The sequence below is a fragment of the Prinia subflava genome, chromosome 7 (assembly GCF_021018805.1).
Source record: "Prinia subflava isolate CZ2003 ecotype Zambia chromosome 7, Cam_Psub_1.2, whole genome shotgun sequence".
In the NCBI taxonomy this organism is placed as follows: Eukaryota; Metazoa; Chordata; class Aves; order Passeriformes; family Cisticolidae; genus Prinia; species Prinia subflava.
Window position 1 is genome coordinate 27,976,283 of NC_086253.1, and position 26,992 is coordinate 28,003,274.

The 26,992-nt window shown below is 40.3% G+C and overlaps 2 protein-coding genes across 8 annotated transcripts in view; one reads left to right on the plus strand and one right to left on the minus strand.

Annotated features, from left to right (window-relative positions):
- Positions 1-26,992, minus strand: part of LOC134552878 (uncharacterized) — a 279,873-nt gene that overhangs the window by 170,835 nt on the left and 82,046 nt on the right. The window lies entirely within an intron of this gene.
- Positions 1-26,992, plus strand: part of CEP135 (centrosomal protein 135) — a 51,869-nt gene that overhangs the window by 23,693 nt on the left and 1,184 nt on the right. For 4 of the 7 annotated variants that reach the window (XR_010080967.1, XR_010080968.1, XR_010080969.1 and 1 more), the window contains 15 exons: positions 85-228; positions 738-881; positions 1,833-1,910; positions 2,072-2,223; positions 3,996-4,111; positions 4,184-4,338; positions 4,793-4,848; positions 5,826-5,994; positions 7,905-8,015; positions 9,711-9,896; positions 10,768-10,977; positions 21,475-21,677; positions 25,176-25,280; positions 25,662-25,808; positions 26,659-26,817. Coding sequence is in view for 2 of the 7 variants with exons in the window: in XM_063401951.1 (XP_063258021.1) it covers positions 85-228; positions 738-881; positions 1,833-1,910; positions 2,072-2,223; positions 3,996-4,111; positions 4,184-4,338; positions 4,793-4,848; positions 5,826-5,994; positions 7,905-8,015; positions 9,711-9,896; positions 10,768-10,977; positions 21,475-21,677; positions 25,176-25,280; positions 25,662-25,808 (1,976 nt within the window). In the remaining 5 variants the exon portion in view is untranslated. Of the gene's footprint in view, positions 1-84; positions 229-737; positions 882-1,832; positions 1,911-2,071; positions 2,224-3,995; positions 4,112-4,183; positions 4,339-4,792; positions 4,849-5,825; positions 5,995-7,904; positions 8,016-9,710; positions 9,897-10,767; positions 10,978-21,474; positions 21,678-24,053; positions 24,881-25,175; positions 25,281-25,661; positions 25,809-26,658; positions 26,818-26,992 lie in introns of those variants that run through there. The other 3 variants (XM_063401951.1, XR_010080971.1, XM_063401952.1) reach the window with 3 other exon arrangements.

Consider the following 26,992-nt stretch of genomic DNA (forward strand, 5'->3'; position numbering starts at 1 on the left):
TATAGCAGGTGTTCTTTTCTGGAATTAATTTTTCAGATGTTTAAATTAGCAAATTTTAACATAAATTTATTGATCACTTTTCAGAGCGAAGAGCTTAAATCGATCACCAGAGAAAGAGATGAGCTACCGTCTGTGTTAGACAGATTTGAAAAACACATGATAGAAATTCAGTCCAATGTCAAATTATTGACTGCAGAACGAGATAGATTAAGTGTTCTTTATGAGCAGGTAAGAAGAAATTTATAGTTAACATTGAAATAACCAATTAACACTTGTTGTACTGTTGATTATTTAAAATGAAAAACCTAGCAAAGTACAACCAAGACTAATAAAGTACATAAATATATTTAATACTTGTTAATGAAATTATGTATGCTAGCTAGTTTATTAACTTTAAAGCTATTAGGAGTTATTGTACTGGCATTTGGAAATGATAAACATCAGGAAAAAATTAATAGAACGCATGAGAAAGATGTGTAAAGATACAGCAAGGAAGCGAGAAAGGAGTGGTTAAGTGATAAGAGAACAGTGAAGTTAGGCTTTACTTGGGACAGTAACAGAATGATTATTATTTTGACAGTGTAAGTTGTCATACCACTAAGTGATTTAGGGAATACATTTTAGTTACCTATGGAAAAATAAGACTATAATAGGACTTATATTGTAATTACAGCATTTTGTTAGTGTGTACACTATATTGCAGTCCATGTATTCTAACTAACAATAATCTTTTAAAGTCTCAGAGTGAATTGAACAGACTGAGAAGAGAAGCAAAACACAATTTAGTTTCTCAAAGTTACATAGAGGAAGAAAGAGACAGTGCACTGAGTGACTTTAGAATACTGATGGCAGAAAAAGAAAGTCTTGCAGAGAAATTAAAGGTGAGCTTTTATAGCTTCATTGCTTACGTTGAGGTGGCATATAGGGAAGGCTGATACAATAATGGTGTGTTTGTGTTTGGCTCTCAGTTTCCCTTTTCAATAACTTTTGATTACAAACTCACTTGAGAACTCAATGAATTTATATTATTATCAAATATCTATTGTTATTGTTACTGTTATTGTTATGAATTACCAAGTTTTCCTGTAAACAGAATCCCAAGCTCTTTTCAGGAAAACTTGGTAATTCATAACCATACTTTGATTTTAGTACCACAAAAATAAAGACTTGTTGTGTATCTGAATGCAGTGGCAGTAAATCTGGCCTCTTTGCTTAAAACATGGGCCTGCAGTAGTAGAGATGTGTTTCCAGCACCATCATTTGTCTTTGTAGGTGACTACCATTGTTTTATATGTGTGTGCCACTTTGAATTATCTTTGCAAACAACTAATGTAGGATATTTCTAGGAAGTTTGGGAGTTCGTTTCACTGCAGTTATGCACAGAAGTCAGGGATCAGATAAGTAATCTTTAAAAGTTTCTTCGTAGATTTAGGGAAAGGTCTGTTAGCTTTATAGTGTGCCTTACATGTTGTAATTAATAATATTTGAATAAATGTATTTAAAATGTCTTAGGGCGCTAAGTTATACATGCACACAACCTCATGTAGCTTAGTAAACTCTACAACAACTCACAAATATTGGTTTAGTTGGGATCAAATATAAATATACTATTTAAAAAAATCTAAACCAAGAAGCAAAACCAAAATCAGTGATGTTATATTAAATTACAGTAATGTATTTTCAGCTAATGTTCTATGGTTTTACAGAGAGAGCTTTGCATTTGGTCATTCATCTAAGAATGTAATGCAGTATTTTCTGAAACAGGAAGCTTAAATTTCTCTGATTAAATCTAAAAATGTCTTTCTTTTTACATGTAATTTTGTATTTCTCAGATGCATCAAGAAGCAGCCAACCATGAAAAATCAAAGCTGCGGCATGATATTTCAGAATTGGAGAATAGTATTCAAGGAGTAAGTGCTTTTTAGGGAGTAAGCTTTTATTATTTCTAAAATAGGATAGACTGTTCCAGAAATTCATTTTCATATCTGTTTTCAACTTAAAATTTATTTAAAAGCCAAGTTGTGGTAGCTTTGTGCAATAATAACATTTGGTTATTTATTTTAAATTGCAGCTTCAGATTGAAAAGTGTGAACTAAGGACTACTGTCTCTATCCTGAAAGAAAGAATAAACTGTTTGGAAAATGAATTAAAACTGAAGTCAAGTAAACTTGCCCAGACTTCTCATGATTCTTCTCAATTTAAACCTGAGATTTGCTCACTTCAGTAAGTCAGATACAATGTGTGGCGATCTTTTACAGGTGCTAGGATAATTTTGTTGATTCTCTGACTGTATAGGGGAGTTGAGTTCCTGAGAAGGACTATAATTATAAATATTTAAAAAATAAGCTTGTATGTTAAGGAAAAATAGGTGTAAGTAAGGAAATTGCTCTGGCAGCTTTTCACAGCAAGCTTTCCTGGACTTACTTGATGACCAGATATACTGATAATTTTTATGGCTCATTCTAGACTTGTTTCCTCCAATAACCATATTTTCTGCTCATAAATATAGCAGAAGTGAAAAAATTTAAAAGGATTCCCAAATGCTGTTTGTTAAAAAGAAAGACAGGTGCCTTTGGCAACTGCAGCAGTAGGAACTACAGTTTTGAGAACTGATATCTTATGATATCAGTCTGTGGGATTTGACCAGCTTGCTTAGAACTGGAGGATTCAAGTATCCTCATGTATTTGTAAGGCCTGTTTAAACTTGCAGGATCATTGTGCTTTTTTAAGCTTGTTTTAGTCAGCTGTCTAAATGTCAAAGAACAAGAAAGTGAAAACAGTATTGAATAAATTCAGGCAGAAATTTGAAAACCAAGGTGGACATGAGAGCTGTTGATGTAACAGGATGTAACAGGATAGGTAATGTGTAGGTGACATCTGCTGGATGTTTTACAAGGGAAACCAGGGTCTGGTGGTATCCCCCATTCCCCACCTGAGCAGTACCACACTGCACTCTGGAACAGCACAGCACCTGGGGGATTACTAGCAAGAACTGAAGCTGAGCAGCAGGTCTTGCAGTTCATCTTCTGCTCCCAATTGCACAAAGAGGACTCTGGGTAAAACAATTAGGGTATTTGTTGGTAAAATTGTGACAAAATTAAAAATCTTGCTAGGTTCCTATAATTTCAGTGTATAGCATTGATGTTGCAAAAAGAAGAAGATGCAGAGTAGGACTACAATTTTAGCTTTTGGTTTTATTTTCTGCATGGTGGAAATGCTGTGTTTGCCCCCCTTCCTTTTTTTTTTTTTTCCCTCTAAAATTTTACTTTGGACTAGATGAAAGCAATCTTTATTGAGAGACATGTTGCATTCTGCACTGGTGAGGTTTTTTAAGAATGAAAAGCTTCTCTAGCTTTTGTGGGATCTCACTAGGGAGGGATTTTTTCTTGACCTGTTTCATAAACAATCCACTTAGTTACTTTGGAATTTTGTTTTGTTTTGTTTTGTTTTTCCTACGTCACTTAGATATTTCTTTCCAAGAAAAACAACGATGAAGGTAGATAATTTCAAATATCTTTAAGGCTCTTTATTTTTTAAAAGTAGGATCAAAACTGTAGCTGTCAATTTGGTCACTTCTTAAAATGTGGTGTGGCTGATAATCACTGCTATGAGCTACATATCAAAAGCTTTATAAAGAAGAGTTAAAAGATACAAGTAACATTATGAGGAGTAACAGAAATCAGAGGAGGTGAATGTTTCAGGTTAACATGGTTGCTCCACCAAGGTTCCATACTACATTTTGCATTGATGTTGAGGTGGACTTGCAGCAAGAGTCCAGAGGAGCCAAGTGGTGTTGGCCTCAGCAATCCTTAAGTCCTCCCTCTCCCCAAGGGAGGGGGTAGTTAGTATGGCACAACTCCCTGCTGCTGGTTGGTGATACCACCCTGTCAGGAAGCTATGCTGGAACTGTTCCAGCACGTGAAGCAGCTTAAGAGCAAAAGTTGAAGACCCAGAATAGGTCCCAAACTTCTTCCAACTGTATACTGATTTTCCAGGCTCTTAAATGACCAACTCCAGAAGTCTGTTGAAGATTTACAGGAAAGATTGTCCCTCAAAAAGGATGAACTGCAGAAAGCTCATGAAGAAATTATAAAGCTGAAGGAGATAATAGGTAATCTGTAACTATTTTCGTGCTTATTTCCTGTTTTTAAAATAGAAAAAACACTTACTCTTTTGTTTTTAGATAGGTTAAACCAGAGGAGCACTTCACAGGATGAAGCAGTCAGTGTATTGAGAAGTACGATTAGTGTCTTGGACAAAGAAAAGGACAGTCTTCAAGAAACCGTAGATGAAAAAACAGAAAGAATTGCATGCTTAGATGACAACTTAGCTAACAGGGTATGTCCACTAAAAGTACTACTTTGCATTCCACTTGGGGATTTTTAAAGCAGTTACGTTTTAGGGAGACATTTTGCCCTGAAGCCAAAGCCTGTGCAGAGCACATAAACACTCTGCTTGGACCCAATGCAGAGTCATTTGCCAACTCAATAGAACTTTAATTATGAGTGCTGCTGTATTCCCTAAATACGCCAAGAAAATAAAGAGGCGTTTATTTGTGGTTTGCATGTGGAGGTATTTATTGAGTATAAAGTACTAGCCTGAGGTGACAAAATCTATAGCTGCCTTCCATCTGTCTCCATGACAAGACAATCCTTTCTCAGTAAAGAAACTTGGAAATTACTTATTGGTAAAGAATTACAATAATGGTTTACATGAAAAGTTCTTTAACTTGAAGTATCCTCTTATGTAGCAATATAATAATACCTAATAAAACTTTTGATTTTTTTAATAGGAAAAAACAATTGCTCACTTACGTTTAACTCTCTCTGAGCTGGAGTCCTCAACAAAGTAAGTAAAGAGTAGGATGCCTTCTTTGGTGGTTTTGTTTTATGTAGTAGTTTCAAAGTGAAAGCAGATGGCTATTTTAGTTATTTTGATTCAAGTTAATTCCGTTTGAGTCAAGTAGAGGAGTGTACTGTGTTGAGAAGGATGTACACAACTTCAAAGACACTTCCTCTGCAGTTATATTGCAGGCTGCCAAGAAACTGTTACAATGATCATTAACGATTGCTTGTCTGCATTCATTTCCCTGAACTGGTAACATTTCCTAACTCTTGGTCAAGAAATAGTTTTCTAGCCTCCACTAGATATTAGACTGACCTGGGTAAAATTCAGAGCTGAATTCTTAATGATTGGCAATCTAATTATTCTACCTTAAGATACCAGTACAGTCTTGATTAAAATGAATTTAGGTAATTTTTAGCTGGGCTTCCTGTGATCTTTCATTCTTTCCTCCTTTTAAGCATGACTTTTTAAACTATAGCATCTTAGAAGCAAAAATTTGAACACCAGTATTTAAATATTTGAAGACCAATGTAACTGAATATTTGCTACATTGATGCATGAACTATATGTGACAAAAAAATCATGCAAAAATTTACTTACATTTACAGATATTTATATTTCTCATTTTTGGTTTAGTCTTTTCATTACTCTTTTGATAATTGTCCTTCAAGTGTAAATTATTTGTCTTCTTCCTTTATGGCTTATAAAATATGTGATTACTTCAATCACTACCAAAAACAGATAAACATACATATCTGTAATTGCTCTTTATCTAATATAATACATCTTACCAGATACATCTTCAAGACTGAAGATTGAATCCATCTTATTTTTGCATATTGACATTTTACATACTTACTTTACATTATATTTGGACTCAGTTTATCATCATTCAGAGAGAAGAATTTTACCTGATTGTTTTCAACAGTATGTGGTAAAGTACAAGAAGGGACAACTTTAATAATGTTTTTACTTGATAGCCAGATGAAGGACATGCTGAGCAACAGAGACCATGAGATATCCAGCTTACATCTCCAGCTTGATACAACCCAGTTAGAGCTTGCAGAAATGGGAAGAGTAAAGGAAATGGCTCTGAAAGAAAACAGACGACTGCAGGATGACCTGGCTACAATGGCCAGAGAAAACCAGGTATGAAGACAGTAGGTGATACTGATGTATTAAACTATTTATTGCTTGCATCAAAACTGCTGCATCCTCAATTTTGATTAATATGTTTAATTATTGGTATTTCTTGCACTGGGATATTGAAAATCACTGGGCAAAAATTGGAAAAGCAATACTTCAGACACTTAAGTGTAGTCAATGCAGTGAGGGAGAAATAGACAAGCTTTCAGTTTTCAGCCCTTTCTCAGATTAAAAAAGAAATCTAAATAAAATAAATTTAAGACTTCATTGTTGATAATAGAATGAAATTGTGTTAATTGGGTATATCACTTGGCAATTGGTATTTAATTGATAAAGATTGGGTTTTATTGGGAAATGATTCTTGAGAGGGAGAAAGAAACTCCAAAATCAGATTGTCAGGTGAAAGTGAGAGGGAGAGGAAGGGGATTGGTAGCACATCTGAATTTGTTCTGGTGCAGTGATTCATTAATTTCATCCATCTAGTTTCCATGAAACACTGGATTTATTGAGTGAGGTATGCCATATTTGAGATTAAGGTGTTTTGGAGGTTAGAGTGTTGGAGGAATAATGAGGTGGTTTTGCACCAGCTGGTTATTGCTGACCAAAAGCCTCCCAGCTCCAAGTGCATGACATGGATGTCCCTGCAGTATAGAATGTCTGTATGGACAATATATAACAAAAATGTCCAGTGTTTTATAGGGTAAGTAGCATCTTTTATTGAGCTGAGCCTTAGAAAATCTGTGTAGAGGGTACGTGAGAGTTATCTTCAGAGTGAACCTGGAATTTTGTTGCAACTCATTACATTCAGTTTATATAGCAGATACAACTGTTGCAGCTCCTCATGAGACTCAAATGCCTTTTACAATTTTGCTCCTGAGATACAAATGTTTGTTTGAGTTTACTGTAAGTGCCAACACTAAAAACCATCAGGGCATTGTTAACTAAACCATTTATTTCAATTCACCTCAGTCAATCTAGCTGCGTCTGATGCCAGAAAGTATAATACAGCAACACGTTTGAAGGAAGTGATGTAGGACCTTGAACAGTTCCTGCAAAACCTATAGTGCAATATATAAATATTTGGATGTATTATTGAAATGAGACCTGCTCTTCAGAGGTGTCTAATAAGAAGAAATATTGAATATTATCGTAATGTGATGATGAAAGTTTTGGAAAAGTTTGGAAAGCTACCACAAGAGACAAGCAGGCTGATTTTAGCATATATTAAATAAGGCATACAGTAAAAAGGCTAATGAGTAGTAATACACCGCAAAAAGAAGAAGGGAAAAAAATAAGGCAGCATCCTTTCCTTTCCCCACATTTGATCATGAAGATAGCAAAAGATACTTGCAGTTTTGGCTCTCTAGGCTAGAGGACTCAGAGGGAGATGAAAGCTGAACCTGAGAAGGACAGAACTAGCAGTTAAAATATCTCAAACAAATTTCGTGGTGCATTTTTGATGTTTAAGTATGAACTTAGTAGTGCAATTAGTTATTTTATCTTGCAATTCTGCTTTAAAATAAATGTTATTTTGTTATAAAGTTGGCTTTCTATTGATCTAAAACTTTCCTTTACTCAGGGATAGTGAATGTTAAGGCTATAAAAATTGCAGCTCCCAAACATCAGTATGTCAAGCTTTCCAAAGTTCAGTAGGATGTGCCATCAGGGAAGCTGCATGTTTTATAAGATGGTGGGATAGTCATTGTTTTTTGTGATTATTCTTGCCTGAAAATTCTTTGGTGCATCTAAAATAATAGGGGATATTTCTGAACCATAAAAATCCCAAAGCACTTTGTAAGTAGAATAGAAAAAAATCAAAGGCATATGCAATTACTTTGATTTAATCTGATAGAGTATTATATAGTGATTATTTTACTGCAAAGCACAATTTTGCCTGTATGTAATCTCTTTAGGCTATCAGTATTGAGCTTGAAGATGCAATACGTGAAAAAGAAGAAATGAAAACCAGGGTTCATAATTATATAACTGAAGTCTCCAGATTTGAGACCTTGATAGATTCAAAGGTAAAAATAGAATCTGTAGGCAGTCATTACTGCATTCAGTAAAACAAAGAATTGCATGGCTTGGGTGCTGTTCTCCTTGCCTGTCCCATTTCCTTCTTTTATTTTTCCTTCTTTTCTCTGCATTGTATGAAGCTACTAGTGGGGGATTCATAGAACATCTTGTTATATCTGAAGCACTGATTAATTCTAGCACATCACAGTTTCATCTATTATGCTTCAGTTGGCCATAATGCTGAGAATGACAAACATGTCATGTTTGAATGTTATTTTGCTTTTTGGGTTTTGACCAGGCAATCAGTAAAATAACGGGTACTGTTTCATTGTTGTAGGCAGCAAGGAGCTTATACAATGATTTTGATTATTTTACCCTTTTGGAAAAGAAAAAATTTTATCTGTTGTTCTGCATGAAAATGTAAAAATAGTATTGTTAAAATAGTGCTCTGGTTAAATGTCCTTTATCCTGATACTTGCATTCAAAACTGTGATATACATGTGTTAAAACTTAAAATCATTTAAAACAAATAGGATTTGTGCCAAGACAACATGAACTGGAAAATTTATTATGTGACTTTGAATTGGGAGGTTTTGATCTGACTTCAACTCGCATGTCTAGATGAATGCATGTCAGTTCCTTTTACAAGTACAAACTGAAGCATTGAGAAAAAATTAAGGTCAGCAGTAGGTTAGCTTAGAATTATCAATCTAAAATACTTCAAAGCTTCTCTTTTAAGAATTTCACAATATATCATGTGTCCAAAGTACTTCAGCTACAGACATGGCTACATCTTTGGCAAATGATAACCCAGTTCAAATTATTCCTGGTTGGGTACCAGGAAGCTACAGAATACTCAGCCGGCAACCAATTACGAGTGTTTAATTTCAGGGATTTTTCTAGTGTTGTATCTGGATGATTCCTGTGGAGACAAGGATTTACTTTTCTGCACAGTGTTCACTTGTTAAATCACAAGTTCCTATTTCTTAATGCGAAACCTGATACTGTCTGCACTTTCCAATTTCTGCAGGATACACAGAAGGAATTTCAGAAACAGTAGCCTTTCTCATTAGATAAATCTGATTTATACTACCAACCTGCCTATCCCACTGCACATTATGTAAGCAGGGAATGGAGGTAAATAAGAAAAATTTAACTGCATTATAATATGCACTTGGCCAAACTAAAATTCATGAGCAATATTTGTTCTATCACTGCACAAATGATGAGCACCAGAGCTTGCATTTTCATACCTCTATGATAGACTGCTTAGGCATATATGCTTCAGTAGATTACCAGTGTTTCAGGCACTGCTGTAATAAAAATATTTATGAGGGCACAGTAAGTAAAAGAGCTGAAAATGGAATTTCTTGGAAAGGGCAGCCAGCAGTAACGTGACACTTGACAATGCAGAGAGATCCAAAATAACCCCTCTCCTGGGAGCCTTAAAACTCATTAACAACTTCTAAGTGTAAGAACTTCCATTTTAATAAAACTGAATGCCATCATTGTATTTATTTGCTATTTGGACTTGGAAGAGGGGTGGTGCCCTTTAGTAGTAGGAATTAAAAAAATGAAAGAAGTTCTACTTTCTAGGGAAAAAAAAAAAAGAAGAGCTATTGTAACGAGTAGGCTTGAAATAAGATCAAACAATTCGAGTTTATGTGAGTTGATCATTGCAGAGTGATTTACTGTTTCATTAGGAAAAAGAAAACCAAGAGTTGTTAGAGAAGTTCCGGATGCTCCATACACAAGCTGAAGACTGGGAAATGAAGGCTCATCAAGCTGAAGGAGAAAGCAGCTCAATACGACTGGAGCTCCTTTCAGTAGATACAGATCGGAGACATCTTCGAGAGAGAGTAGCATTTCTGGAAAAAGAGATTCAAGGGGTAATAACTTGTGCAATAGAATTCCACCAGGAAAGTGGGATACATCCAAGTGCTTTTTAATAAAGTCAATGTATGATTTTTAACTCCTGAATGGAAAATAATTTCTATATGTGAATATTTCAAATATGAACACTGGAGTTTCTGAAACAGTAACTGATTTTGTTTAGATGTGCTTTCCTTCACCCCTGCTTGCCCAAAATTAGAGTCATGGCATATATTTTCATAGTTTTAGATCTCCTGTTAGGTTATCACTCTTACTATGACATTGTAAGAAATTTCTGTTTAGTTGCTTCAGAATGTTTGCATATAGCTTTATGAGTATTTTGCAAGCTTAGTTCTTTCGTTTCTGAAGCATTTGAAGCATTGGTGGCTGGAGTCAAGGTAAAAGTCTGGTAGACATTCAAATTCAGAATCAGGATTCCGTAATACTGAATCCTGGACCAGTATCATGGAACATAAGGAGGTTTATATTTTAAAAGCAGTAACTTCATAGAGATCAGAGAAGTTCTAGACCATAATTGTTGTGGATTGACTACATTTTGTCCCATGCTTTTAATTAGCCAGAAAGAGTTAGTGACTATATTGTAAGCTGAGTTAAAACTAGGTTGTATGTTTGGGATTTAAGCTTTTTAATTCTTGTTCCATGCTTTTATAGTAGTTGTATAATTATTCAAGTTGGTGACTAAAAATTGCAAATATGGTTTATTAATTGCCCTTTAGCTATATTTTAGGGAGAGGGAAGGAATATTAAGTTAATTTTGTAGGGAAAATTAACTTTGAATGAAGGATAAAGTATTAAAAAACTCAGGTTATTCAACAGGAAACTCTTAAATTTAACACTGAAGTTGTATCCATATTTGGTTTTGTTTAGCATATTGTTGCACATCAAGTATATGAATCTCAGATCTCCTCCATAACTAAAAATATGTCCAGATTGGAAGAAGATGTTAAATGTGAAAATCAGGATAAGACTTCTGTGTTGGCAGACCTCACTTCTGTGAGAGAACTCTGTGTGAAACTTGAGGCTAGCAAGGAACTTATAGCTCGACAGCTGACGTCCAAAAGCATGGATTATGAAAGGGTAAGCAGCAGAGGCAAATTTAATTTGCTATAATAAAGTAACCCCCTTTGCTTTTAATAGTTTTTGGAGAAAAGAATTATTTCTGAGAGCAAGGTAAGTTAATTTACATCACTAGTTTTGGAGTTTTATATAAATTATAAATTTTACAATATACAGATCTGTAGCTGTGGGTTTTGTACAAGAAGAGGGAGTTTCTTTGATTCATTATCACGGCAAAATGTTGCAGGTGTAGTTTTAGCTGTACCACAGACAGAATATATATATATATATGTCATGGGTTGACATTTGACAAAATGCCAATGCACCCATGAGGATATATTTTACCTAATGAACTCCTGTGAGATGTGGTCAAGAACAGAGCAGAGCAGGCCTAATTCTTGAAACAGACAGACAATTTATTATATTACATAACAATGGACAATAGAAAAGGAAAGAAAAACCCAACCACCCAAAAGCAGAAGAGAAAACCTCCCAAAACACTGCTTCTCCTCCCCCCAATTTCCATTCCATACATGCTCACTCAGTTGACTCCAGCACATTACCTTCATCTACTTGCTTAATCCCTCAACAACCCTGGGTTCCTAATCCAAATCATCATCCTTTAAAATTCAGACAATCCACATTCCATCCAGGACGAGAGGAGTCTCTCTCGCACCACAGACCCCCCCCACAGGAAACACAAGTCCACCATCCCGTGTTCCCACGTCACCCATGGCACTGCCTCGAAGAGTCTGCCAGGGTGACACCCTCCTTTCCATGTCCAGCACTCTCACTGCCGTCCATGGACCTGCACTGCAACAGGGCTCTTTTTAAGGATGTTTTGGCCAAGTACCAAAAACCAGCCATCTTCTCATTTTGGGACTCAGGTCCCCCCCATTTACCCCTGGGGCCGGGGGCTCCAAGAAGCAGGCCAGAACGTCTCTGGGTTTGAGCCAAAAACATCCACCCAAACACAGTCTTATTTATAGTCAGGAGGGTCCAGGGTCTGTCTATGGCTATCATTATGCAAGAAAAGTCCAGCCTCATAAGCCACTCCTCTTCATTCCGGCAATCGAAGGGGCTTCTTTTCATCTCACATTACCCTCTCGGTCCCAGGCTGTCCTCTCTCTTCTAAAACCACCAACTATGAGAATACAGCGTCCAGGGATAACTCTCTTCTGCCTTAGAAAGAGTTAAAAGCTTTATCTCCCACCACCAAGGTCAGGCACAGGCGATCGCAGACACTGCAGTTCTCACAAGCAGCTCCAACTCGGCACCTTCTCTCTGTGGGGGGAGGAGAGAGACGGGACCGGGGGGGGGGAAGGGGGGGGGGGGGGAACGGGATGGGACAGGGAGGGGGACGGAAGGCACCTCCAAAGTTCTCCCTCCACCCCTCCATTCTAGATGGAAGCTGGACCAGCTCCACTCCAGCTCCCTCTGTTCCCCACCCCGAGGCCCACCTTGCTCCCCTCCCCCACCCGGCCTAGCCAGGCCTGGGCAGGGGAAGAGGAGAAGACGCTCCCTCTCCGAAAGCAGAGCAGGGAAAGAGAGAGTCCTGCTGGGAAATCCGGCTTTTAACCCCTCGTGTCCTCAGAGGCGTGTCCACCCTCTTAGTGGCCAACAAAGGTGCCAATACTCAGATCTAAAGACTGATTGGTTCGACCACTACTTCCAAAAAAACTCACTTCCCTTCAAACCACGACAATATATTTGGTTTTTAATTTACTCAAACTTTATAAAAAGCAAATAGTGCACTTCTTATTTAGATAGTAAAGACCTTATCCTAATGACTTCTTTTCAATTAAGAAATTTAGATTACAGCTTGAGTTCATTAAATATTTTGAAATAGTTTAAACAGTTCTAAATATTCATATTTTCTGAACCTTTTTCTTTACAGATGATTTTGTCTTCATTTAGTGACTTGGTCAGCCTTTCTGGGTCCGTAATATTCAAAACCTTGAGAACTGTAAAATTTGTTTATATTCACAGAACTGAAGAGGAAAATAAGTATTCCATTTTCAGTAAAAGCCAAGAGGCTAATTGTGAGCTCACCTAGTCAAATAGAATGAAGTATAGTTGTTACATCCCCCTGGGGAAATGGTTTCTTCTCCCTCAGGGACCCCTGGAACTCCTGTCATGTAGTCTGACCCTTCCTTCCCCTTCTGACCCCATTGGCTGTGTGCCAGCTAGCCCCTCCCTCAGAGACCCTAAGAAAAAGCCTGTCCCCCGGGAGCTCGCCCTCTCTCCCGGGACATCAACCTGGAATAAAGGACTTGCAGCTAAAAGGGTAAGAGAGCCTCTTTTGAATCCTTTTCCTGTCTTTCTTGATATAATCCTATTAGGCCTGAGAAGGGCTGAGCTAGCTGAGACCCTTGGAGGGATACAGGATTGTATCAGTTGGCCCCCAAAGTGGGTTTAATTCTAGAAACCCATGCGGAGCTGGAGACCTTTCATAGTCTTGAAAGCTCTTTGGGAAGTTCAATTACCCTAGGCACTTTGGCCACATGTTGTTGCTATAGGTGGGTAGGGATAAGCTCGTAGCTTGTGGTTGCCCAGTCACGAGTGAGCTAAAGACAGGACCTTCAGTTGCTTCTGACTCAGCATATGATACCACGGACCAGGTAAAGTCCTCCGTTTGATCGGTACCGCAAACTGGGAGGGCGGAATTTTACCTTTGCTAGTAGCAGCGGGTGGGTTTTAGGACCCTGCTGCGGCGATTTTTTTTTCTTTTTTTTTCTTTCGTTTCTGATTGCCGCAGCCCGCGGGCCCGTGGGGCGGCTCCGCACAAGGAGCCCTGTTTTTTGGGGAAACCCCGGCCCGGGCACGTATCCCATCGGCCAAGCAAGGCTGCGGGGACCCCCCCGGTGCCACCGGGGCTGGAGAAACGGCGCGGACGCGTGACCGCAGCCCCCGAGTTTTCCCCGCCTGTTCTCTCTGGTTATAGGAGACACAGGAGTTACATACAGCTGACTGTAGCAGCTGGAGGCTGGATTTTGAGCTAATAGCTTTCAGTAATATCGAATCATGGGCATGCAGCTATCAGCTCCTCAAAAGAGTATATTAAAACAACTCCAGGACCTTTTAATTAATGTTAAAATTTCCAAAAGGCTGCAAAAACGTTTTGTTCGCTGGTTAGAACATGAATTTACTGAAGCTGAATTGCTGCAGATAGATTCTGTTTCCTTTTGGGATTACGTGGGTACGGTGATCACAGATAAAGTCCAAAATAATGATCACGCCGCTTCTGTATTTATCCCAATATTTTTGCAAGCTCGTAGACATCTGTTAGAGTTAAACAAACCCAGCCAGGAGCAAAAACTTACCCCATGTAATCCTCCCTCTGATCCACCTTTATACCCGGGTTTACCTTTGTCCCGGGATCCTTTTAACAAAGCCAGTTTCTCTCCTCAGGATCACGGCGGGGGGGCAGGGGCGGCCCGGGACTTCTGCGAGGCGGCAGGGTCCCTTAGAGACCCCCTCCACGTGGCTGATAACAATGGCGGCTGCCATGTGCCCCGACCCTCCCCCCACGACCCCTTCCCCTCCCAACCCCCTCCCTCTGCCCCCGCCCCCACCCCATACCCCTGTGCCAACCCCTGCTGGCCTCCGGCAGCCCCACCCCACCCCTCCTCCCCATGCCTCCCTCCCGGCTGCTGCGGTGGCTCAGGGGGGGCCGGCTCCTCCTCCTGCCTCCCCGGCAGCAGGGAGAGGGCCGCCCCCCCCACCCTGCACGGCCACAGCGGGGGGTATGATTGCCACACGGCGGGGGGAGGGGGACAGCCTGGGCTGCCCAGCCAGCACGGACAGAGCACGCTTTTCCTTCCCCACCCACAAGGGACTGATAACACTGTAACCCCGGTATCCCCAGACACGGGGGGTCCGGCAGCAGCTTCCAGACCCTTGGCAAATGCAGATGAACCCATTTTCTCTGTAGCTCCAGTAGCATATGTAGGCAGAAGGCAGGGTTCTCGGCAGTACCAGCCACTCTCCTACCAAGACAAGAAAGAACTATGCAAAGTACAACGTGAGTTTGGCAGGGACACCCCCATCTTTAAAGGGATGTTTAGAGCTACATTTGATTCTAATGAAATGGTCCCTAATGATATTAAGGACTTATTCAGATGTCTGTTATCTCCCTCAGAGTATGATCTGTGGGACAATATGTGGAAAAGAGCTTTAAGAACACTTTTACAGGAGATTCAGCAAAACCCTAATATGGCTAAAGACACTGAGAATAATGATATTACATTTGAACATCTTTGTGGTGAAGGTGTCTGGGCTTGCCCCGAAAAACAAACCCGAGTATTATCCAAACAAATTTTACTTAGGATTAGCAATGTTGCAGAGAAAATGTTTTATCAGCTACCATCAAGGGAAGGGAAAGGAAGTTATGTTAATGTTAAACAATTTCCTACGGAGAATTTCTTACAGTTTGTTGATCGTCTGAGGACACAGGTGGAACACCAAATACCAGATCCCGTGGTGCAGGCAGAGCTGATCAAAGAGATGGCTCAAAGAAATGCTAATGAGACCTGTCGTAGAATTATCCTCACTCTCCCCTTGGACCCACCACCTACTCTGTCCCAGATGATAGAAGCTTGTTCCAGACGGGCAGAACTGTTCTGCACTTCTGAAAGACACCCTGGAACAACACACCCACAGCATACAGCCCCTGCTAGACCACACCCCAGCAGGCAACAGATGCCACCAGACCAGCTGCAGCGCATCATCTGCCTCCGCTGCAAGAAACCGGGACACTTCGCCAGATCCTGCCCTCAGACGCAGAAGCAGAAGAAATCCAACAAACAAAAAAACTGAATTTACAGCGCGTGCCCGCGGTTAATACTACAACGCGCAAAGATATAAATGTAGCGGGACTCACATTGGCAAAAGCTTCTCTCTTAAAGAAAAAGGGGGGGGAGGGCAGGTCACGGGGTGTGGGGGTGCAGAAAAATGTAAATGTTAAATGCTCAACTAACAAGGTTTGGCAGCCACTTGGCCGTTTTAGACTTGTAACTACCAAAGGTTTCCATTTCAGATCTACTGAGTGGATGGTTATAACAGTTGACCTGTCTAACATCTCACAGGACCTGACGGTTTACCACATGGGATTGGACAGTGAGTATTTTGTTATTGGGGACACAGCACACACACCCTTGGAAATTGAGATAGCTCCCATGACCATAAAGGGAAAAATAATAGGCCTCATGTTGTTGGCTCGTTGTTTGCACCCACCCTTTTATCTGATAGCGGGGCAAATTCTTGCCCAAGCCATTCCGGTTCCAGCAGAGATCACAGCAGACGGTAAATCACCAGAGGTCTACTGGACAGAGGTGGTGGGGGAACCTAAACCCTCTATGATGTGCAACATTACTTGTGGATCAGAGCGCCTCCAAGTGGCGGGAGTACTCGACACGGGAGCTCAGGTCACCGTATTGCCACAAAGCATGTGGCCTTCAAACTGGGAATTAGAGCCGGTGGCAGGCAAACTTCAGGGCATAGGAGGAATCTCAATGGCAAGGATTTCGAAAAACGTGGTGCAAATTGAGGGACCTGATGGAAAGGTGGCGAATGTCCGTCCTTTCGTAGCAGATTATAACGCCCCACTGTGGGGGAGAGACACCATGTCTCAGTGGGGAGTCCGATTGGTCATTCCTAAAACACCCCAGGATTTTTGCAAGCAGCCACTGTGGAGCGCCCTACCCAGAAGTTAAAGTGGTTGGAAAACACCCCCAGATGGGTAGCACAGTGGCCTTTGAGTAAAGAAAAGCTCAAGGCGCTGGAAAAACTCGTGGAAGAGCAATTGGCTCAGGGACACATTGTGGAGACAACTAGCCCCTGGAATTTCCCGATCTTTGTGATAAAGAAACCGGGAAAGGACAAGTGGAGGTTGCTCCATGATCTAAGAGAAATTAATAAAATAGTAGAAGACATGGGACCCCTCCAACCAGGGATGCCCACTCCTACTATGCTCCCCCGAGATTGGAAATTGGCTGTCTTAGACATCAAGGACTGTTTTTTCCAAATCCCATTGCACCCTGAAGATGCCCCTAGGTTTGCCTTCTCAGTTCCCACTGTCAATAGACAGGCCCCAATGAAGCGTTATCACTGGAGGGTCCTTCCCCAGGGTCTCAAATCGAGTCCTTTTATATGCCAACAATATGTAGCCTCATTACTGTCTCCAATACGCGCACAGAGGAAAGAAGCCATCATCCTTCACTACATGGATGATGTGCTAGTGTGTGGCCCCAATGACTCTATACTCCAACACACGCTTGACCTAGTGGTTAAAGTTTTAACCTCTGCTGGATTTCAATTACAGGAGGACAAGGTTCAAAGGATGCCACCTTGGAAATACCTGGGCTTGCAAATCAGTGCAAGGACTGTAGTTCCACAGAGCTTAGAAATTGGCTGCAATCCAAAAACTCTAGCAGATCTCCACTCCCTGTGTGGGTCCTTGAATTGGGTAAGACCCTGGCTAGGCCTCACAAATCAAGATCTAGAACCCCTCTTCAATTTATTGAAGGGGGAGAAGGAGCTGACGTCTCCCAGGGAGCTGACCCCAGAGGCGAAGACAGCAATCGAAAAGGTACAAAAAGCCTTGTCAGAGAGACAGGCTCACCGGTGTGAGCCAAAGGTGCCTTTCCAGTTTATTGTTCTAGGAAAACTGCCACACCTGCATGGCTTGATCTTTCAGTGGATCGAGGAAGAGAGAGATTCACTGTTGATAATAGAGTGGGTTTTCCTCTCCCACCAAAGATCCAAGACCATCACAGAGCCACAGGAGCTGATAGCACAGCTGATTCGGAAGGCCAGGGTAAGATTGTGTGAATTGGCAGGTTGTGACTTTGCATGCATTCACCTCCCGGTCAGACTTTCAGAGGAGGGAAAGAACTCTCCTGAGAGATTGACCAAAGAGATGTTTGAGCATTTGCTGCAGAGCAATGCCAGTCTCCAATTATCTCTGGACAGCTACAGGGGACAAATATCAGTCCATGCCCCGTCCCACAAGTTGTTCAATGAGGAATTCCACCTTATTCCTCATGAGAAAAGGAGTCGGAGACCACTCAAAGCTCTCACAGTCTTCACAGACGCATCGGGTACTTCCAACAAGTCCGTCGTGACTTGGAGGAACCCACGGACTCAGCATTGGGAAGCTGATGTTGAGTTTGTGGAGGGATCCCCCCAAGTGGCTGAACTGGCCGCAGTGGTAAGAGCTTTTGAGAAGTTCTCAGAACCAATCAATTTGGTAACTGACTCTGCCTATGTGGCGGGAGTAGTGTCCAGAGCGGAGCAGGCTGTGCTCAAAGAAATAGAGAATGAACATCTCTTCAGGTTGCTTTCAAAGCTAATCTATTTGGTTTCTCATCGACAGCACCCGTTTTACGTGATGCATGTGAGGTCACACACTGATTTGCCAGGTGAGATCGCAGAGGGGAATCGCCAGGCAGACTGCCTTGCTGCCCCAGTTGAAAAGGCACATCTCCCTGATGTCTTCCAGCAGGCAAAACTGAGTCACCAACATTACCATCAAAATGTGCCAGCCCTGATCCGACAATTCCAACTAACACGGAGCCAGGCTCGAGCCATTGTAGGTACCTGTCCGAACTGCCAGCTCCAGGTCATGCCATCGATGGGCATGGGGGTGAACCCCAGAGGCCTGGGCAGCTGTGAGGTATGGCAAACAGACATCACACACATTCCTAGTTTTGGTCGCCTCAAATATGTTCATGTGAGCATTGACACATATTCAGGTGCAGTGTATGCCTCTGCCCACGCAGGAGAAAAATCCATACATGCCAAGCAACACCTAGTGCAAGCCTTTGCAGTGTTGGGAATTCCAAAAACAATCAAAACTGATAACGGCCCAGGGTATGTGTCCAAGGAGTTCCTGGAATTTGTCCAGCAGTGGGGAGTGGAGCATAAAACTGGCATCCCTCACTCCCCCACAGGTCAAGCTGTGATCGAGCGCGCACACCAAACGCTCAAACAGGTTCTGGCTAGGCAGAACTGCTCGGCTTCGTGGATGACACCACAGCAGAAGCTCTGCAAAGCCATGTTCACCATCAATTTTCTGAACTGTTCATTTGAAAACATGAGTCCACCTGTGGTACGTCATTTTAATAGTGGTGATCAGTTTAAATTGTCTCAGCGTCCACCGGTTTTGATTAGGGATCCTGAAACTTGGGAAACCAGAGGTCCCTATGAGCTTGTGACCTGGGGTCGTGGCTATGCATGTGTGGCTACTCCCTCAGGCCCTCGGTGGATTCCCCAGAAGTGGGTGAAACCTTTTGTCCCCAAAAATCCAGCTCCAGCAGAAGGGGACGAGAAGCAAGTGACTGATGCTTCGAAGAGAAGACGCCGCCGGATGGAAGAGAAAGATCCTCCTTAGAGGTGGATTCCTTCTGGCAGAAACAGGAACTTTTTAACATGTTTTAAAAAATGTTTATTTTTCCCTTCCAGAGAAAACCTACCTCCCACTCAACCCTATGATGAACCCCATCCAAGTTGTCATCCTGCTAATGCTGAACAGTCTGGCAGCTGCATGGATCATCCCTCAGCCACGTCAGAACGTCTGGGTAACCCTGGCACAGACACTTCAGCAAGAAAACATATGTTTGTCCACTGCAGCAGCTAAGAATCCTATGTCTACCTGTCTGGTAGGAATTCCTTTGCAGGCTGGAGAATTTCCAGCAGGCTTGGACAAATACAAGTCCAACGAAATTCCAGAGGCACACACCCCACAACCACACCAAGATCAGCAAAAGCAAGGTGTGTTCACCATGAACCCCTTAGCGGAATGGGTGCAGGGTTTGCCCAGGGTAGCTCATGAACCCCAGGAGTTAGAACTATTGGGTTCCTCCCCTGCCACATACTGCATCCATTTCTCTGTCATCCCAAAACCCTCTAGCACTGACGAGTACCACCTTATAAAGCAGTTCCGGGGAGAATTTACTGCAAAGAGGTGGTGTCATAATATAAGCCACATTGCATCAGACAACCCATCCCACTCCAAACCCAGAAGCCTCCCTAGAGGATTGTTCTTGGTTTGTGGGGATCGGGCATGGGCAGGAATTCCATCCCGGCTTTTCGGAGGGCCATGTACCATAGGGCGATTGTCCGTGTTGACACCCAACCAAACTTTAATTCGTGAATGGACACACAAAAACAAATCGGCTGACAAAATTCAAAAAAGGAGTGCTGACAATTTGGACCCAAATTGTAATTCAGACATTTTTCATTGGGCAAAGTCAAAAAGAGTTGCTGTATCCCTGTTTCTTCCGTGGGTAGCAGCAGCCAAAGCTCTAGGTGAATTGGGCCACCTAGAGTGCTGGGTGGTCAAGCAGGCTAATTTAACATCTATCGCCATCAGCTCCCTCCTAGAAGACGAGGAGATTACCAGACAGGCCACCATCCAGAACCGTGCCGCTATCGATTATCTCTTGCTATTACATGGACATGAATGCCAGGAATTTGAAGGACTCTGTTGCATGAATTTGTCCTCAAAGGCTCCAAACATCCATGCTGCCCTCCGAAGCATGAACAACATGATTGGACAAGTGAAGCAAGAATCAGAAGATTGGATCAAGGAACTGTTCAAGGGCTGGGGATTCACTGGGTGGTGGACTTCTGTAGTCAAAACAATTTTGTTACTTTTTGTTATCCTTTTCCTTGTAACCATAGCATTCGGAATCCTACGCTGTTTGATTTTCAAGGCTATTAATGGCCTCATATCTTCTACCTCAGAAGTCAACCATATAGAGTTGGCAAACCTAAAGCGGACCGGTCTCCCTACCAACCATAAGTGGTGGGAAACCCACACTCCGTGTTAAACAGAATGTGAGAACTTCTCTCTGTGTCTTTTTAAACAAAAAAAGGAGGAGATGTTACATCCCCCTGGGGAAATGGTTTCTTCTCCCTCAGGGACCCCTGGAACTCCTGTCATGTAGTCTGACCCTTCCTTCCCCTTCTGACCCCATTGGCTGTGTGCCAGCTAGCCCCTCCCTCAGAGACCCTAAGAAAAAGCCTGTCCCCCGGGAGCTCGCCCTCTCTCCCGGGACATCAACCTGGAATAAAGGACTTGCAGCTAAAAGGGTAAGAGAGCCTCTTTTGAATCCTTTTCCTGTCTTTCTTGATATAATCCTATTAGGCCTAAGAAGGGCTGAGCTAGCTGAGACCCTTGGAGGGATACAGGATTGTATCATATAGTATATTCTGGTTTTGTACACTTGCAAAGTTCTACTGTTAAAAGCCGGTTCGTGTTCAGGTACTTACCTAAACATTTCCAGCACTCAGTAATGCAGCTCCCAGTAAAACATTTCATAGATGTACAGCTTGAATAGTATAAATTAAGTATAGTTTAAAATAATAGTAGGCTTTACATTATTTTGTGAGCTCAGTTTCCTATTCTTTTTTAGGAAACTTCCCATCATTTCAGTTTTTGTAACAGCTCTTCACAAAATAAAATTCTCTGTGTTTGTAAATTAGTGTATTAATAACATAAAATTTGTGCCTTAGGTTCTAGGAGAATTAGAAGATACAAAATCAGAAATAGAGTTGCTGAAAAAGCAGCTATCCAGTGAGAGACTTACAGTTCAGAATCTTGAAACCTTATTGGCTACTAGTAGAGACAAAGAATTTCAGAATCAATTAACGTCCCAAGAGAAAGATACGGAGATTCAGTTACTGAAAGACAAGCTAACACTGGCTGAGAGCAAACTGTAAGTTTTAACAAATGTGTGCGTGTTATGTGGTTTGCAAAAGAACTATTTCTGTGTGACAGTACTTATTCACGAAATCTGGGTGTTTGGGATGGGTGAGCAGATTTTTGCAGGAATGTATTTTGGCCTTTCATGGCATCATTTATTTAAAGTTTCTTTACAGGTCTTTCCTGTCTTTACAGTGGTTTCAATTAATCAGCACATTGGTGGACATCAGTTTAGTGCAAGCAGTAAAATTAAACAGGAGTTCCAAAGGAAACATCTGCTACATAAAATTTTAACATGTGTTTACTGCTTACAAAAAAAACCCCAAGTATATTAAATTCATGGTGAATGTGAATGGCTTATCTACTGAGGATGCCCATTGTCCTTGCTTTGATTAAAGAATCACATTACAAATAGTGAGGTCATAGGGCTTTAAAAAAAGCAAAACTTTTGCTGCTGTTGATATTAACTATTAAGGAAAATGTCCTGTATTGCTTATTATTCCTTTGAAATATGAACACAACTAAACCTGACACCTACACTAAATGTGGCTAGCAACTTCTGCTGTGCATCTGCCTAAAGAAGCAATAACTTACCAACACTTGCATAAGACTAATCTGTTTGAAACAATGAAGTTAAGAGGGGAAGTGTTTGTGTGTGAAATTCATGTAGAAGAGAATTGGGAGATTTAAAAATTTCTCTTCATGTTATGGAGCACAGAATCTGAAGTTTCCATGATGTGTCATCTTAGAATTATTTGGGTTGAAAAAGACCCTTAAGAACATCAAATCAAGCTGTTAACGAAACCTGCAAGTATCATGACATGATAATTTTCCTAAGGATCCATCAGCAGGGTATAGTGGTAGCTCTGCATTAAATAGCAAGAAGGGGGAGTAGCAGCTGAATGCAGATGGTGGTGAAGAGTGAAGTCAAAGCAGAATTTCAGATGTAGAGATACACCTGTTTAGTAAACACCAACGTAGGGAGAGAAAGGAAACAGATGGAAGTTAATGGAACAGGTAACACTCTGTATGAGATACAGAATATAGTCCACCTAAACTGTCTGGAACTTGGTGACACATGTGTGCAAGAAATATGCTTTTGGTTGATTTATGTAGAGGCTACAACTTGTGGCTTATGATGGTCCACCTCAAGCAGCAGTGATCTCAGTGAATGTGGAGATGATTCCATTATTAATTACCTCTACACAGCTAATTGCTTTATGTTTTAGTATCATTGATTTTTGTTTACTTGGGGTAAAAATGTTAATTGCATACAACAAACATGAGCTAATAGAGTGTCCTGATTATGAAGTTCAATGTGAAAGTTAGAAAAAACACAAACCAACAAAATCCAAAAAACAAACAAACCAAAAAAAGGAAAGAAGGAGATTTTAAAATGAAATTGAATTTTTTTAATTAAATTGAATTCAGTTACTTTGTGTACAAACATTATAAAACTCTGTTTAACTATGTACATAGTAACTTTTTCACTATTTTTCTTTTGCACACCTTGTACTGTTCATTTGTTTTTTGTAAATGTCGATACTTGAAATGTTAATAGGGTGGGATGTTACAGGAAGAAGGAGTATGTTCTCTTGGAGGAAGAGTGTCCATCCTGTTGAATTGCTTTCCACTGTTTATCTCAAGGGCTCTGCATGTTACTAGGCAAGTGTTCAGGTGTGAGAGCTAGTTGTATATGCCTTATTTTCTACTATTTGGTTTGTGCTAGTTGCAGTCTAAAGAGCAGGAACTTTAAATGCTCACAGCTTTGACTGAAGTATGTGACAATTACATTTGTGTCTTGCAAAACACAGAAATTCATTTGGCTTAGCAGAGTTTCAGCTCTGACAAAAATCATGTGCCAAACTTTTTGAACATTATTTAAAGTTTTGGCTTTATAGTACCTGTCCTTCTACTTTATTTAGAAAATGACACTGACTCTGACTTTAGCAGGATTCTCAGAATTAAGTTTAACTTGTGAAGATCTCCAGTGCTGTAATTATGAGTTGTGTAAAGAGTAAGTGGTTGTGTAACTTTGAGTGCTACATGGGTGATAGTACAGTAAATGAGATCTTGATGTTCTAGAGTGATTAAAGAATTAAATAAACAGAGAACAGGGAATAGAATATGTTGAGAGCTATGTGTATGTACTGTGAGAGAGACAGATGTCCTCTGAAAATTGCGTATCATCATGTAAACTTATATGATGATTACAGTGCATAAAGGGTTTCAAAATATTTCTAAACTTTGGAGTGATTTACTTAATGCTCTTAATTTTGTTTAAATGTTATTGACATGGAATAACCTCAGAACTCACAAACTGTTTGCTTTCTTTCCTTATTTTACAATAATGATATTGGGCCCTGAATTATTACCTCCATCCTGAAAGCATATGCCTGTCTTTGAAGGACTTATAAAATGTCATCAAGATATCTTGTCTTCTGCATCTGTTCTCAACATACTGGATCAAGATACCATTCTAGGAATTTTACTGATGAACAGGGAACACGAGAAAAAGTATTCTGCAGTTCTATTTGGAACAAATCTCTTGAGTAGTTTTCGTCTTCCTGGAGTCAAAGACCAACGGGTGCCAGACAGGAAGTCTGTGACTGAGCTAGGAATGGAACTCATTTTTCAGAATTCCAGTCTAGTGCTTTAGCAGTAAACCAGTACAACTTTGCTTCTCCAGAAGTGATTTTTGAGCACTCCACCTCACAGTGGCTTTGAAGACTCTATGGAATGACACAGCTGCCTAGATTTGTGTTTAGACAACTTATTTTACATGCAACAATTTATTTTTCTTCCTTTATAATGTAATTGATGATATTTTTCAACCAAGCATTGAATAAGCCAAGCTGATGATTTGCTATAAAGTTCATTAATCATGTTTCTTAAGATTTTCAAGGCTCCTTTTAATTTTGATTCTTGAAATGGAAACAGTTGGGCTCAAATACCAAGGGTGTAGCTAACAAGCTATCAAACTCTGGGTTTTGCTGGTCTGGTATTTGCTTTAATACAATTTTTACATAGATTTGATTCAGTTGTATTAATGGCTAGCCAGATATTTCCAGCCTACTTGATAAATTTTTTACTGAAGCCATATCTGTTAAGTTTGTAATTTTTTGTGGATATTTACTGCTTTTTTCTTTTTTTTTTTACATAAAGACCATCTCAAATTGCAACAGAGGACAGTAAAGTAATAAACTAATGTTTTAATTGTTTTGTCTTTTTTTATCAAACATGTTTGTGTATACCTTTGTCTGAAAAAGAGCATGATGTAGTCAGGATGTAGTGAGAGGCTTGCCAGCTTCTTGCTTCATTCTCACCTTAGGTTCTTCCAGAAACGTCCTGTTGCATTCATTTGGTTCTTGCTGCTTCTAATTTGTCTTTGATTTAGTCTGTGAAACAACATGTTCAGTATCTGGTTTTGTTTGATCTTGCTCTAACTTCTCTGAGCTCCCAGCTGACATTGTTCAAAGAAAACTTTGTTGCTTCTCATGATTTTTTTTAGAAGCAGCAACAATAGAGAGGTTTCCATGCTTCAAAGTAAAGTTGCACAGATGCAGACTGACTGTGATGTTTTAAAAAGGAAACTGACCACTGAGCAATTTGAGCGGTAAGATGCCGGGTTTTCAGCGAGTTGACTCTCCCTCCTTATTTCTTCTTTCTCACTTTTAAACTGTTGGTTTTTTCAATAGCTGGGAACTTTTATGGAAAACTCTCTTCCTCTTGTCATCTAATATTTTCTAGAATAGAATATTTTCATCTTGAAAACTGCTTAATTAAAAAATAAAAAATCTTACAGTTTCTGAATTTCTTTGTAAGTTTTGTGAGTTTACCACTGCCTCTCAAAATAAAAAAATCCCTTTTTGTGAAAATAGAAATAGAATTGAGTGACTTTACAAGTAAGTGAGACTTTTTGCCGAGTTGCATTTCCTTCCTTTGACTTTGTGCAGTAGCCAGGTGTTTTGTGACTGGGGTTGCTGTTTGTTGGCAGAGAGCGAGCGATTCAGGAGATGCGTCGCCACGGGCTCTCCACATCCTCCCTCCGGGCGTCGCCTCCCCTCAGCTCCACGCTGAGATCTCCCTCCTGTTCTCCAGAGCGCAGCGCCGGAGGAACTACTGATCAAGCAGCAGCTGAAAAGTAAGAGATTTGATTTTAGCAGCTCGTTTCTGTTTCACAGTCAGGTTTAAACAGTTTCTAAACAATGCCTTTGTGATTATATGAAATTGTTACACGCTTCAGATGTTTCTAAGTTCTGCTTTTGCTGTCTCTCCTACTATAAAATATTGATTGCAACCAATAAATGCAAAGTGCTCTCCAAAGACCATATAATATATTGGATTCCCATTCCTCTTTTTCTTAATGGTCTTGCACCACCTGACAACTTTCAAATATATGTTGCCTGCATATTACTACCAATAGTTATATCCAAATATATTTTACCAGTTTATTATTGTTAATAGTTGTTTCCAAATAATGAATGGTTCATATTAAGAGGAGTGCCATGAAATTCTCCCAAGTACAGCAATGAAGGAGACACTCCACAGAAGAGTCCAACTAAGATGCATTTGAACCCTACACGTTAGATGAAGCTATCTCCAAAACAAGCGCATAAAAATAATTAATATGTTTTTCATTGTTAGTGCTTGAATCTGTGAATGTCTAAGATCATGATCACTATAGTCCATAAAAAAGAAATCAAAATCAGCCTCTTACCTGTTCTTTTTCACTGTCAATTTTGGTTTTTTAGCGATCATTGTTTTAGATGATGCCAGTTATGTGTTAAAGGCCTGATTATAGACTGTATATCCCACCCGTCCTATACTGAATCATAAATTGTAGTGAAAAGAGGAAGGGCAAAGAGAGATAAAGAGTGATTGTTGTAGGAAATATGTGTGCTGTGACAAACATGAATCTAACAAACAGATTTTAAAGTCTCTTTTTGTTGGTAAATACATGTGGCTTGTTCTAAGCTTACTTTTGTTAACAGAAACACAGGTTTCTTGAGAACTGAGCTCAGCCTGGCATGAACCCATTTTGTCAGCAGTTTTTCTCTTCTGCGAATTTTTGGGCAAAGCAATAAGTGGAAACTAGCAAATGAGATACTGACAGTGGGGATGAAACAGCAGATATGCCTTTTGCTTTACTGGTGAGCCCCTAGGCATACCCTGTTATGTTGCAAAACAACGTTTTGAGTGGGATGATGACAGATTATATATTTGTGAGAATGAGTATCATCAGTAGAGAATTGTCTTTAGTCTTCCTTGCTTCTCAGTGAGTCCTGAGAACAATAGAAAGTCCAGTTTCTGTGCTTGGAGGATGCC